Genomic DNA, 15,521 nt, shown 5'->3' with positions numbered 1-15,521 from the left:
CCTCTAATCAAATCTATCTTGTGCGTGACAAATCCCTCAGGGAAACACTTAATGGATTAATTTCTTCACTCGCTCAGCCCTATCTTCCAAGTGCCAATTGAATACCAGGTATTACTTTCTTGCCTTGGCTGACTGAAGTGACATTAATCAATAAAATAATTACTGAAAGCAGCCTTGAGCCTCAACAAGTCTAACCACATAAAATGTTTCTATCTGGGGGCGCCTGGGTGGTTCAGTCGTTAAGCATCTGCCTTCGGCTCGGGTCGTGGTCCCAGGGTCCTGGGATCGAGCCCCACATCAGGCTCCCTGATCAGCGGGAAGCCTGCTTCTCCCTCTCCCGCTCCCCCTGCTTGTGTTCCCTCTCTCGCTGTGTCTCTCTCTGTCAAATAAATAAATAAAATCTTTAAAAAAAAAAAAAAAAATGTTTCTATCTGGGCAAATAGTTTGCTCAGTGAATCTAGTGCAGACTGTGTTAAATGTGTCATATTGCAACTTCCACTTTTTAAAGCTCCTATGTACAATAACCAGTTGAGGAACAGGAAAAATAAGAGTACTTAATATTCTGTACCAGCTTACAACTCTGACAGATAGTACAGCTTGTCTCCCTCGAGCTATTCCCAACCTTCATCCTTGTTAACACAATTGTGATTGCTGGATCAGGTAGCACTTGTATTCTGCAGTCCCCTCCGGAATCCCAGGGATGCATGTGTTGCTTAATCTAAGCAGTCCTCAAGGCGTGGGCCTGCACAAGCATCATCAGGATAACCTGGGAACTTCTTCGAAATTATATTCTTGGGCCCCACTCCCAGCCTACTGAACCAGAACTTTGGGGAAGGGACCAGCAATCTGTGTTTCATCAAAGTCTTTAGATGATCCTGATGCATGCTAACGTCTGACAGCCCCGGTCTAAACCAGTCATTGCAATTCTGTTCCCTCTGCCAACTGCTGGATTAGGCTGGGTCTCTGTATGACCAATGAGCCTACAGAAGCCTCCTGGGAAGCTTCCAGAATGCTTTACTTGCTCACATACAGAGAGGAGTGAGAGGAAACACACCACCCCTTCTATTTTTGGTTCAGATACTGTCATGTCTTCACGTGCTGCCCAGAACTGTAGCAGCAATCTTGAAACCAGCGGGCGATAATCCCAAATACCACGTCAGTAAGCCAAGCATGACCACAGGGGAAAAACTGGAAGAGCCTGGCTCCGTGGAGACCTTGAGGAGCAGCTCAATTAACCCCAGAAATACCCACGCTCCAGAGTCCTTGTTAAGTAATATACTTTTTAAAACTCTGTATGTGTAAAATACTTTTAGTTGGCCTTCTGTTATCTTGCAATCCTGACTGGAATATCTTTCTTTTTTTGAGGTAAGCCCCAAAATAGTATAAACAATATAAAGTCACTTTTATAATATTATATAATCTTATACATATCACAGATAATTATATAATAACTCTATAATGTCTTTTTACATTCTATATTTATACTTACTGTTTTTACTTATATTTTTATTATATAATAAATTCTTACAAAATTAAATTCTTTATGATATTCTGTATTTTAATTTGAAGCATTTTTAAAAGGAGGAATTTATGACTTTACTAAGTGAAAATATAGAAACCATTTAGAATGGTATTACTGAAATTATATTCTGGTTTTGGTTCTACTAACTAGTTTGTGGGAACAAATGACCAAGCGGATTTAGGCCTCAATTTTCTAGCCTATAGAAGGAAAGAGATTAAATTATTGACACAATCCTGTCTAATTTAAAGAATTACACTCCAAATTTAATCTTTCAGGGGTCCTTAAAGGCCTATGCGACAAAAGTTCATCTTTCACTAAAGATCCCATCGATACAGATTTTTATGGTGACAAGACTTACAGCTCTGCAGCCTCCTACCGACAAATACTTCTAGAAGGGGGTGACTAATTAGAGCCGCCTAGCTGAAAGACTGCAAGCTCGGTACTTGGGGTTTGTTCCTGCCAACTCCCAATTATTTAGACTAGGAGAAGCATGGTATTCTGTGAGTAAACACTCTTAATCCCAGGCCTCAAATTCACTTGCTGACTTAACTTCCCTCCCATGCAAAAGTCAAAGCGCACAGAAGGCCAAATAGCTGACTGCTATTTCGACCTTCTATTGGACTCGTGTTAGATTCAAGCACGACGAAGAGGGAGAGGTGGGCTGGGGAGCAGCAGCAGTTCACCAAGCCACAAAGATGATTTAAAAAACCATCAGCCACAGGGAATTAAAAGCAACTTATAGTAATTTTTGGAAAGGAAAAGATGTCCTCATACTCTCACTGCAACTAGTGTTAAAGGTACATGGAAACTCCTATCTGATGAACTAACAGGTACAGAGCATTTTTAATGTAATATATTTTAAGACCTCTTTACTTAAAGCATTAGGTATTTAAAAGCTTTATAATGGACAAAGAAGACAGCGACTACTTCCTCAAATCAGAGGGCCTCTCCTAGAACGGAAATGCCACAGCATTATTACTACAACAGGGGCCGCCAAACACCTAGTAACATCTGTGCCAACGTGACCACAAAAGGTGGACAATGAAATATCAAAACAATATAAAGCTTTTCTCTGTAAATGAACCAGAAATATCAATACTGGTAAACCCCTTTTATAATAAACTTACAATTTAACCAGACTCATTTATTATCACCGAACTTCATTCCCTTCATTCTTATAATACTAAAAACAATGACCAAGCTACACAACTCAGAGGCAAAAGACTAGGTGCACAACTGACATGCAGTGAATTTATTTTTTTGTGCCAGGCTTCTCCTCAAAAAAGGATCTGAAGCTGAAATGGGGTGAATGGGCAGGGCAGACTCCATGGACGGATGGGGAAGAAGTGGCATGTGTACACAGTATTTGCACCCCTATTCACCTGCTTAGTTGCTGGATTTTGTGATATGCTTTACTTTAGAGATCAGTTTAAATATTAGTTTAAGTGTGATAACTGGTTTGCTTACGATGGGTAAGATGGGAAATCTAGAAGAATACCTATTTGGTGACAGAACAAGAGAGCATAAAGAGCTCACCGGCAGGTCAATAGTGCAAGTAGGTTACCTGCCTATGAGTCCTTTAGCTAAAGAGTAACTGGCAAAGAAAGGAAAACAGCAATTCCCCTTCCTGAAATGTATGCTGAGAAAAAAATTAGGAACATGCACAAAAATTTAGCTCAGGGATATTCACTGTAGGACTATATAAAAATAGAAGGCTGATCAAACAAATCATGCTGTAGCTATCCAGTGGAATACCATTAAGGTAATTTTAAACAATGATACATATAAGTATTAAATGACACATAAAGATATTAGCTATATACTGCAGGCCACTAAGGAATATGAACTACAGGATCCCATTTTTGTCTTAAAATATCACAATATGGTTAGAGACAGGTATATTTATATTATACGTATGCACAGAAAGAATTCTGGAACTACATAAAACCAACTGTGGTGAGATCATGGGTGCTTCTACATTTTCTGTTTTTGTTTAGCTCGAATTCTTAATTTTGTTTTTCTATGATAAGCATATATTGATTTTACAATGAGAAAAAAAGATTACCAAATTAATGGGCAGATACAAAGAAAGCCCTTGATATTTACGAATATTCATTTACTATCAAAGGAAAAGAAATGTTTGCTTTAATAGGTCTTGTTATATGGAACTGCTGTCGTGTTGTTGGTTTTTTTTTTTTTTAAGATTTTATTTATTTATCTATTTGAGAGAGAGAGAGAGAGAGCACACGTTGGGTGGAGGGGCAGAGGGAGAGGGAGAAGCAGACTCCCTGCTGAGCAGTGAGCCGGACGTGGGGCTCAATCCTAGGACCTGAGCTGAAGTCAGACGCTTAACTGACTGAGCCACCCAGGTGCCCCGGAACTATTGTTTTTAACGGTACTAGAAGTAATGGGATTTCACCTTCAGCAAAACTCTCATAAGTACAGAAACTACTGACATGGGAGATCAAGAGACATACTTACGGCTGAGTGAAGTCACGAGTGATGAAATCAGAACTCTTGAACAACAGAAAGATGTCGCTGAGGGTTTTACATTTCAGAGAACTGTTCATTGCTATCCAGTATGCATCCTAAATAATAATAATAAAGCACATGCAACTTAGCATATATTTCAAGTCGGTTGCTATGAATGAGGCTCAGGCCTACATACAAAGCTGATAATGCACACTACTTTTAAAGAAAAAGCTCAGGTGAGACATTTTAGCTATACCGTTCAATGTCAAATCACACTTCTGAACGACCGAGAGCAGGGCCACTGCATGTTGCTTGCTGGGTTATGAACACTGAGTTGTTAAGGCCCTGACCTTCCCACTCAGGCCCAAGCACTTCCCTGTGTTTGTCTTACTGATGATGAAAAAGGGGTGAAGACCATATCAGAAGTGCTGACACTTCAGCTAAAAGATTAAGATGTAAAGAAAGAGCCTGACCAGCTACTCTCTAAGAAAAAGGACATCCTTTCTCTCTTCTTGCTCCTGGGTAGTGACAGCCGGGACACCTGAAGTGTGAGGACTGGAGCAGTTCAGACCCATGTCTACCAAATCAGGGAGAGAGGAGATGAGAGATTGTGCACCACTGCAGCTTTCAGTGGTGAATGTCTCCTACCTATGAACCAAAAAAAGGTAAGATAACAGCAGGCACACCAGGCACAAAGCTTAGCAAAACACGCCTAAAAATGACAGAATAATTAAGTCATTTATTAAACATACTTTTCCCACAGATCAGACACAGGGCAGTAATCTAATGTTGAGAAAACAAATGATTGCAAAAAACTACCTAATTAACCACACATGAAAGACAGCCGTGGCACATGGCAGGCACACAAAATAAAATATAAATGAACAAAGGATTAACTTAAAACCACAAATAATCTACCATTCGTAAGTGGAAAGCCCCAGCCCAGCTCAGCAGTAAGAAATGATTCAAATTACTGCTCATGTACAAACTAAAAATGAGTTTTAATAACTTCTTTATAATAACTTTTACAATTTCTCCCAGTGAAAAAGATGATGAACTTCTGGTGGAGAATGGCACACTGACCAGAGATTTAATTCCACTGAAACAACAGCAGCTGCACAGAAAACCGTGAACTCCAGGGAAAGCAAAAGGGTGAACAAGAACACTAAGTCATCCTGTACGGTCTCCATCCGATGTGCGCAGAGTGTCTGCGCTACCAGAGTTGCAGAAACACTGCATCCTGACCTAAGCGAAACGGGACACTACTCGAATGAGGAGAGTGGAATATAAAGCAGCGGGAACGGGAGGTGAGAGGACAGAATCTTCTCGTTCCTGAGGGGGCAGCAATAATGAATATGGACAGCTAAAGGGCGGAGCGGTAGAGGAAAATAACGATAGGATGAACTGAAATAGGGACAGCAGCTGCCTCTGGGGAGTGAGAAATGGGGAAGCAAAGGACATGTCAGGACCTGCTGGTTTGGGGAGCAAAAGTCCAGCTCTTTTAAAAATGTAAATGATGTACATGTGGAACTAATTTTAATCAGTAAAAATAAAGGCTAGATTAGGTATAACTTGTCATTCATCTTAGAATAAGAAAAGAAAGGCACATGGGATGATTTTTGAAAATGCAAGTAAGTCTTTGATTCCTTAAGTGAACTTTGCTGCCATAGTGGTTTTCTACTGGATTAGAAAGAAGAGTGAATTTTTCCACAGACCTTGATGTAAAAAAAAAATCTTGTCAACGCAATGTCATAACGATAAAACACAATTTAAGAAAATGTCAGCTGATTTCCCGAATGGCTCTATGTCTAGGTCCTGTGACATTTTAATTCTGATTATTTTTCAATAGAGAAAAATTTCTCTGTTACACTGAACAGCTGAAGTTCTGAAAGGGGCAGAGAATGGCCTTCCTCTGATTCTAGCACGATCAGCAACACAAGAGGTTACAACTGTCTTTTAGCAAAATATATAGTATTTTACAGACTCAGGAAACTGCAAAATCAGGAAAGTAGGAGGGGGAAAATAAAAATAAATACCACAGTGTTTTCCCTAGAATTAGGAATAAAATTCTAGGCCCTCTGTGGGTATATAAAAAGAAATGAATAGCAAAACAAAGAATATTCAAATAGTGAGAGATTTACTGATGTGTTCCTACCCTTGGGGCACTCCAGTTAAGCTTAGGAAATACACTGCCCCCCAGGGAATTGATAGCTTCTTGGACTTTCGTGGTGAACTCGGGAAATTCCGGTGCCTACAGAGAGAAAGGAGAAATCATTTAGACAGGTTGATAACATCACAATAAATACAGAAAACAAGATCAAAATCTCAAACAATTAAGCATGTTAAAAATAAGTTAGAATACAAGTTACTATCAGAATTTCTGAACTGAGCTAAACAAAATCAATGATCAAATATTTACCAGAAAGGGAAAAAAATAACAAGTGCCCAAACGGTATTTTCCAAAAACAATCAAAACCCAGGAAGCTTAAAAGACAGATGTCACGAGGCATCTGGGGATATGAGGAAGGACTGAATGGTTCTCTGAACATCTAAAGAACCAACAGTTATTAAGTGAAGAGACAGATGGAATGTCACCTGCACCCATACTCCAACGCTCCGAAATATCACCTCACATTTAAAGGGCCAGAAGCCTTTCCATCTAGAGGAAAAGATTCTTGGACATATCCCCAAAAGCCTTCAGGAGAATGAGAAATAAATGATGTGCTTAACTGTATTTAAACACTGCTATTTCCAGACAAGTTTTAATATAAACAAAACTCAAAAATAGGATGGTGGTGCAGTTAAAATGTTCTTTCCTTTTTGATTGATTTTAAAATGCACAGTTTATATATGCAAGTAACCAAAACGTCCTAAGTGTCACTTCAACCAGGAAGTAAAGAGAAATTGTGTGAAGAAACACTCTTCTGCACTCTTCTGTGAGCTTTATGTCCCTAGCTAAGGAGCACATGAACATTAGCAGAGAAAAGGGGACTAAGACAATAGGAAGTGTAGCCTGCAAGGGACAGAATACAAAAATATTAACAAGTTTGCTACAGTCACATTATCCCTTTATATCTGCCGCCCCCTACTGGGCAACTGCAAATTTTGAAAAAGTCCAGTAACGACAAGTTCTTCCACAGGGGCAAAAAAGTTAGACTAGGTCTAGAATGAGCCAAACTACACACTGCAAAAATATATCAAATGGCTTCTGTTGATCCCCTTAATCTAATCCAGTTACAACGGAGAGAAAACTGTGTTAAGAAGGGCGACTGGGTGGCTTAGTCATTAAGCGTCTGCCTTTGGCTCAGGTCATGATCCCAGAGTCCTGGGATTGAGCCCCACATCGGGCTCCCTGCTCTGCGGGAAGCCTGCTTCTCCCTCTCCTACTCCCCCGATTGTGTTCCCTCTCTTGCTGTGTCTGTCAAATAAATAAATAAAATCTTTAAAAAAAAAAAAAAAAGGCCTTTCCCCTTTAAAAAAAAAAAAAAAAAAAACTCTGTTAAGAGTCTGGGAAACAGGGGCGCCTGGGTGGCTCAGTCGCTTGAGCGTCTGCCTTAGGCTCAGGTCATGATCTCAGGGTCCTGGGATGGAGCCCCGCATCGGGCTCCCTGCTCAGTGGAAAGCCTGCTTCTCTCTGTCTCTGCTGTTCCCCCTGCTTGTGTGTTCTGTCAAGTAAAAAAAAGTCTGGGAAACAGACCAAAAAACGTCAGTTTAAAACAAAAGGTGACCTATCCGCCAAACTAGAAACCAGCTTTAAGCAGTAAGCTAGTGAGTAAAGGAGGGAGAGATCACAGCAGACTGGACTGGACGCCCCCTTCCTTTCTGCTACAGATGTCTATGATCTCTAGACAGGTTGGCGGCATCTTTAGTATCTGCCACCGTGTCCATCTTCCGTGTGACATTGTCACCTTAGACACAGGAAATCAAACAGGAGCCATTCTGAGAGGCTTTCAAAATGAGTAACAGCCTGAGTCCTTTACCTACCATTTGCCTCTCCCCATGAGAAGGAATTATGATCTATGTTAAGCCAATAATTTCCTTATGATCCGCTGAAGTTACTGATGTGGCTCAGCTAGGGTTCTATGCATAAAAACACTTATCTAAAATCTGCATTAGCAATATTTTTGATGAATGGTGTAGTTATACAAAATTTACAACATGAAAGGATTCATTCTTCAAAGACAAAACAATTTAATTTTCCTAACCCATAAAATTTCACATTGCTTTATATTTATGTATTATATTTTGAGAAGTGACAAATTACCTCAAATCCTCAAATTATTCAACTTCAGGAAATCCTGCTATAAGGATCCTAAAACAAATTTAAATTATAAAAAGTTTATGTATTGTGGAGAAAAATGGGTGCTTCAGTGGAAGACTATGTATTATCTACCTACAGCATACCCTCTGGATTATCTGATTCTAGCTAGGTCTATGAGCTGTCTTATAACTTGGCAAACTGTAGGTTAAGTGATAACAATGAAAAGTATTTCTATGGACATAAAAATTCTATCCTGCCTGACAGAGAGCCAGTTGTCTTCCCCCGACACACACACCCTTGAGGGAGGCAAAACCAGTTCCGCCTCATTTATGTATTCATTTCAATATTTCTAATCTATAAATGTGTCTGTCCTTTGGATTCTCTTTGGAACCAGTTAAAACATCTGCCTAGATCCCTCATGAGTTAAATAAAACCTTCAACATGTGTTAGAGTTTTATATCAACATGGAATCATGATTCTACCTTTTTCTGAAAATTACCTTTCAACAGATTTAACTAATAGAATTCTTTTAAGCTCATAGCTCAAGGAGTTGATTCAAATATGCAATATACCTCAGTTTTCCAGGAAAAGGTTCCCGTTGTGATTGATAAAATCTACATTTTTTATCGTATCTGGGGACTTTCTGTGACCCAAACCCTCCTGTCTTTCCAACTACACCTACCATACCCATTCTTTTTTTTTTAAATTATGAAATATTTAAAATATACAAAAAAAATATATACACCTGTGTTCCTGGATCCATACATTCAACAATTTGGTATACTTAACCCAGACCTTTAAATTTCCTAAGGGAACAAGGTTACAATATAAAATGAAGCTTCTTACCTCCTCACTCTCCTCCCTAATCCTAATCCTTCCCCTCCCCACAGGCAATCAGCATTACAGACTTGGGCGTATTCTTCCAGAATCATGATTTATACTTAATAATAATATATGCCTGTCCATTAATTATAGCATTTTAAAAATTTAATATAACTGCTGTCATTGATATGTATACTTTTAGCAAACTGCTCTCACTTTTGAGATTTACCCCCCTCAAGTGAGTTTTCCCATTTTTAATTCCATGTTTCTGTATCTAGATTAATGGACTATTACCACTCGTCAAAGCTTATATTTCCCTCGTTGGGTCTTGGCCCACATTCCTTACTAAGAGTCTTCTGCCATGAATGCTTCCCTGCTCAACAACATCTAGTTCCACCCAGTGAAACCCAAGTCACTTTAGTAACTTTTTATTTTGAAATAATTTCAGACTTTAAGAAGCATTAAAAGAAGAGTAATAAGAATTTCCATATACTTCTCAGCCAGGCGTTTACCACATGTTTTATCCTTCCCCATCCCAAAACTCTCTCTCTTACAGATCTATGCAGATGTGTGCATTTATTTATATATATGCACATATAAAACAAATTTTTTTCTTACATTCTTAAAGTATGTAGAAGTCACGATGCCCTTTTACCCCCAAATACTTCAGTATGTTTCCTAAAAGATCAGTAACATTCTTTTACAGAACCTAGCAAAATTATCAAAGTCAGAGAGCTAACACTGATAGAATACCATTATCTCATTTACAGATCTTATTCAAAATGTACCCATTTTCCCAATGTCTTTTATAGCAGAAGAAAAACATTTTTTTTTTGACTGAGGATCCAGTCTAGAATCGCACCACTGCATTTAGCTGTCATGTCTGCACAATCTTTAATCTGTAACAGTTCTTCTTTCTGTTGTCCTTTATCTTTCATGACCTTGACATTTTTGAAGAGTACTGGCAGTTATTCTATATAATTTCCAAAAAATTGCATTTGCTGGAGGTTTCCTCATCATTAGATTTAGGTTATGCATGTTTGGCAGGTGATGTGTCCTTCTTAGTGCATCATCAGGAGGTACACAATGCAGGTCTGTCCCATCATTGGCAAGGTTAACTTTGATCACTTGGCTACCAGGTCTTTCCACTGTAAACTTACTATTTTCGTCTTTATAATTAATAAGTAATTTTGGTGGAAATATCTTGAGAATATTCAAGTATCCTCTTTCTCATCAAATACTCACCCATGAGTTTTAACATCTACTCCATCAATTATTACTGTGATGGTTGCCAAATGGTGATTTCCAATTCTATAATTCCTTATACATTTGTGAGCTGGTGCCTTTTCTACTATAAAGGGCTTTCCTTTCTGCTCCCATTTATTGAATATAGCCATTTATTTGTCAGTATGGGATCACAGACCACTGATCTTAGCAAATGGCTATACTCCACTAATATCCCTGTTTTGACACTCAGCTATTCGGCCAGTGGGAACCCATTTGAGCTGGCCTCTGTGTCCTTTCTGTCATGTCTGCCTCATTCTTACTTTCTGACACAAGCTGTCGCAAGTTCATCTTCACTTTCCTACCCCCAGCCTTGACTTTCTCCAAGGAGCTTCAATTCCTTTTAGTTGAGAAGGTATCTAGAAACCAAGATCAGGGCACTGGGTATGCTCACTGCTACCATGATGTCACCGTATCACTGCTTCCAGTCCTTAGTGAATGGAGCATGGTAGATACACACACATAAATTATTAATTTCCCTATCTAGTCATCTATTAGAAAGCATGAGTTGGCACTGATAATCCTCACCACTTTTAGGGTCCAGGTCAAATATCATGTCTCCCTTTACCCCTTTCTAGATGACCTCAGTTCTAACTGTTCTCTGTTCTGATGGCACTTTGTCATCTACTCCCAAACTGAGACATCTTTCCCTGGTTTATAAACTCCCTAATGGCAGGAATCAAACCAAATTCATCTTTGTTCAGAATCCACTATAGTGCCCTGAATATAGGAGATAACTAAGATGCATGTTTAACTGAACAGGATTTTCAGAAACGAAGAGTGACTGACTTGCACGATATCCAGAGTAAAATAAACCATGGAAACTTGCCCTTTCTGTATATGTTGGCATGCTTTTTATACAGGAAATATATTGGTTTAGGCATCTCCACTTACTTTTCTTATATCAAGTCTCTTCCATTAAAATAAACAGAAGTATCTTCTTTAGAATTGTATCAGAATATAACCTTCCCTAAAACTAGTTTCCCTTGTGCCTTGTGTATATTTGCAGGGAATTGTATAAAAACCTTTCTCTTTTATCTCAAGGTATAAGAAGTTTCTTCTTATCTACTGTATTCTTAGAAATACATGTTTTACTGCACCATTCCTTTAAAAATATTTTTATTAAAAATATATTTCAAGTTGAATTAGACAACAGCATTCTTATCCTGAAAGACTATAATACACTCAATCAACTTCTACATTTTTATATAAGATATTGGTTAAAGCCACACACTTCTCTACTCTCACTTGAAAGAAACTGTAATTTTCATGCCATTTAAATATAGTTGAATAAGTGACTACGTATTTCACTTTTAGGTTCCAGATATCTGGGAACCTCAAAGTTCAATGTTAGACTTGATTACTTTTTTCAGAGCTCAACAGAAATAAGTCAAAGCACCAACTATGCACTTAAAATATTTCCTTTAAAATCAAAGGGAAAGAAGGGCAGGCCATGTTTGCCTATAAACAATGATTCAAGTTATTTTTCAAAATAATAGATCAAAGCCAACAGAGACACACATTTGAAACAGTGAGTAAAAGGGAATTGAGAGAGATGTGTACTGAAACCCTGAAGCACCTTACGTAGCAGCGTGAGGCTGTCCCCACACTGGCATGGCTCTGCTCTTACCGTAAGCGTAGCCGTGTTCTCATCATCCGACCACTGCACAAAGAGGACAGAAACAAAATATTAAATGTGGATAGTATACTGGGCTTCCAAAAAGCAATGCTCTATCTAAAAATTATACATAAAAGAGAAAGACATCTCTTTCTGAACACAAACTACATGTCAAAGTGAGGTTTTCGTGTAATTTCTCTCTTTACCAAATGTATGCTAAGACATAAATATCAGAACCATTTCAGGGATCATTTAAATTACAATAGTCTATAGAATGGATTTTTTTTTTTGAACCAACCTGTATTTCTTCTGCCTCATCACCACTGTCTGGTTGAGAATGTGTTGGTGGATCTTCCCTAGAAGAACATAAAACAAAAACTAAGCAAGAAAAATGCTTCGGTACCATGTATGTAGTCCTAATTTCAGGTATATTGACTACATATGGGAAAAAAAAAAAGCCTCAGACTTGGAGGAGGTTAGGAAAAGTTCATTTTTTGAGGGGCACCTGGGGGCTCAGTCAGTTAAGCATCTGCCTTCAGTTCATGATCTCGGGGTCCTGGGATCAAGCCCCACGTCAGGCTCCCTGCTCAGCGGGAGTCTGCTTCTCCCTCTCCCTCTGCCCCCCATCCCACTCATGCTCTGTCTCTCTCTCTCTCTCAAATAAATTAATAAAATCTTTTTTTAAAAAGTTCATTTTTTTGAGACAGAAACTAATAAAAGTTGATATAAAATTAATGAGTACACTTCCAATAAGAGACAGCAGAAGAAACACTTTCTGCCCTCTTCTCAGAAATCACTAGAACCAAGGAAAAGAAAAACTCAAACTCCAGCTCTGAGGACACGAGCAATCATCTACAACTCTGAATCCCAATATATGAGAAAAGCTGCCATAGACAAGGAAGATCAAGTGAGATGAAGAAGCCAAAAGGAATCATCCAAAGAGCTGTTCTACCGAAGAGCTGGAATACCCCCAAAAGGCAAAATCAAGAATCTTTTGCTTATATAGTGAAAACAGAGCATGTGGGCTGGTGTCAAGAATTACCCTGGATCCTGAGGGTTGCTGGAGTGGAGGGGGGTGGAAGGGATGGGGTGGCTGGGTGATGGACACTGGGGAGGGTATGTGCTATGGTGAGCGCTGTGAATTGTGTAAGACTGATGAATCACAGACCTGTACCCCTGAAACAAATAACACATTATATGTTAATAAAAAAAAATGTGTTCCTGAATAAAAATAATGGGTTACCTTAAAATACTCCATCACTGGGGCAAATGGATGGCTCAGCTGGCTGAGCATCCGACTCGATTTCAGCTTAGGTCATGATCTCAGGGTTGTGAGATCGAGCCCTGTGTTGGGCTCCATGCTGGGTGTGGAGCCTACTTGAAAAAAGAGGGGGGAGGATTTACCTAAAATACTCCACCATATCCATCTCCCCAAATGTGGAAGGGAGAAATGAGACAAAAATAGCAAATTTGATTATTGATGTAAGCTGAATGATGGGTAGGTGGGGTTTAATCATACTGATTTCTCATATTGTGTTTGAAAATGTTCAGTGAAAAAGTTAAAATAATATCCTTCCATGGAGGAAAAAAAAAGAATTACTCTGGATCTAGACGGGCACCACAGAAAGCTATGGGGGAAAGAGGGAAAGAAAAACTCGGACATGCTATCTTTAAAGAAGCCTGTGAGCAAAGCACATGTTGAAAAGGACCAGCTAGCAGCCAATCTTCATTGCCTAGGGAGGAAGCAAAGGCTGAAAACACTCAAGAGTATTCCCTCTCATCAACACAAAACCACAAATAATTGGCCTATGAATAACTCACCACATCAATGAAAACAATAATAATCAGAATAAGAACCAGCACAGGATCTGTACCAAGAAACTATAAGAAGGGAGAGAGAGGCTCCTGGTTGGCCATGGGCATTTATCTATCCCTATGCTCCCTCTTGAAACTCTTATTAAAATGGTAGAAAAAAATCCCAAGGAAATAAAGGACCAAAAAGGAGACAACTGCAGAAAAGAGACAGCAATAAAAGTTTGGGAAACAGAAAGCCATTGAGGAGGAAAACCCAGAGAGCAACAGGCAGAACCTAGACCTACCACAGATGATGAGATGGAAGCTCTGGGCTACCAACAAGGGACCTGTGTGAAGTCCATAGAAAGGGCAGTAAGACACACACAGCCCTCCTCACCCTGCACACCCTAACAACTAATCCTCCTCCATGAACCAAAGAAGCTAAGGACTCAGGTCCATAATGCCCCAAAGGAAAATGAGGGTGAAATGCTAGAGTATGACGAGAAGCCATGTGAAAATCACACTAACAGCGAGGCCACCAGTCCCCTTCCTCCCACCCTGCTCCCAGAACAGAGATTACATGATTCTTCTCTGTAGAATGTGAACCATCCAGGAGGACAGACCTACAGATAAGCGTTATCTGGAAAACTTCCGTCAATACCTGCTGATTGCTGGCACTCTTAGTCAGCAAGCCCCACCTGGATATATGGCGAGTAAGTGTGAGTGTGAGTGTATGTGTCCTCACTCTTAAATATGAATAAAAGCCTAGAATCATTACAAAACTAAAGAAAGGCTCCAAGATAAAAAAAAAAAGTTTTTTAAAAGGAGAGAAAAAAGGTATGTATAAGAAATAGACAATAAAGGGACCAGATGAAAAATGTTTTTAAATCATTAATATAAAGATAAAACATAAAGAAGGTAAAAAATAAAAAGATAAAAGAAGATACTGCATCCATGAGAGGAAAACAGGAAGCTGTAAGAAAGGAACAGAGGAGGGGTTCCTGGGTGGCTTAGTCAGTTAAACATCTGACTCTTGATCTTAGCTCAGGCCTTGATCTCAGGGTTGTGAGTTCAAGCCCCACCTTGTGCTCCATGCTGGGCATGGAAAGTACTTTAAAAAATTTTTTTTTCCAAAGACGAAAAAGAAAGAAAGAAAGAGAGAGAGAGAGAGAAAGAAAGAGAGAGAGAAAGAGAGAGAGAGAGAGAAAGAAAAGAAAGGAAGAAAGAAAGAAAGAAAGAAAGAAAGAAAGAAAGAAAGAAAGAAAAGAAAAGAAAAGAAAAGAAAAGAAAAGAAAAGAAAAGAAAAGAAAAGAAAAGAAAAGAAAAGAAAAGAAAGAAGGAAAGGAAAAGAAAAGAAAAAAAAAAAAGAAACAAATGAACGGGGGACAGGACTGAACCTGCAGAAATGAAAACATGGTAGCTGCTATTTAAAAATTCAATAGAGGGGCACCTGGGGGCTCAGTGGGTTAAGTGTTTGACTTCAGCTCAGGTCATGACTTCAGGGTCCTGGGACCAAGCCCCACGACGGGCTCCCTGCTCGGCGGGGAGTCTGCTTCTTCCTCTCCCTCTGCCTGCCACTCCCCCTGCTTGTGCTCTCTCTCTTTCTCTGTGTCAAATAAATAAATAAAATCTTTTTTAAAAAATTCAATAGAATGAATGGCAAAATTAAGGAAATTGCCCAGAAAGAACTAAGAAGAGATAAACAACAGAGAATGAAATAAAATTCAAAGAATCCAACAAGATCCAGT

The 15,521-nt window shown here is 39.1% G+C and overlaps 1 protein-coding gene across 1 annotated transcript in view; it reads right to left on the bottom strand.

Annotated features, from left to right (window-relative positions):
* CDC123 (cell division cycle 123) overlaps nt 1-15,521 on the bottom strand; it is a 57,714-nt gene that overhangs the window by 25,594 nt on the left and 16,599 nt on the right. The window contains exons 3-6 of the mRNA XM_032426058.1: nt 12,278-12,335; nt 11,992-12,024; nt 6,150-6,245; nt 4,004-4,110 (exon numbers count right to left, since the gene is read on the bottom strand). Coding sequence (XP_032281949.1) covers nt 4,004-4,110; nt 6,150-6,245; nt 11,992-12,024; nt 12,278-12,335 — 294 coding nt within the window. The remainder of the gene's footprint in view (nt 1-4,003; nt 4,111-6,149; nt 6,246-11,991; nt 12,025-12,277; nt 12,336-15,521) is intronic.

This window comes from Phoca vitulina, unplaced genomic scaffold (genome assembly GCF_004348235.1).
Source record: "Phoca vitulina isolate PV1807 unplaced genomic scaffold, GSC_HSeal_1.0 scaffold33, whole genome shotgun sequence".
In the NCBI taxonomy this organism is placed as follows: Eukaryota; Metazoa; Chordata; class Mammalia; order Carnivora; family Phocidae; genus Phoca; species Phoca vitulina.
Note: the sequence above shows the minus strand (reverse complement) of the source record. Positions and strands in the feature narration are given on the sequence as shown.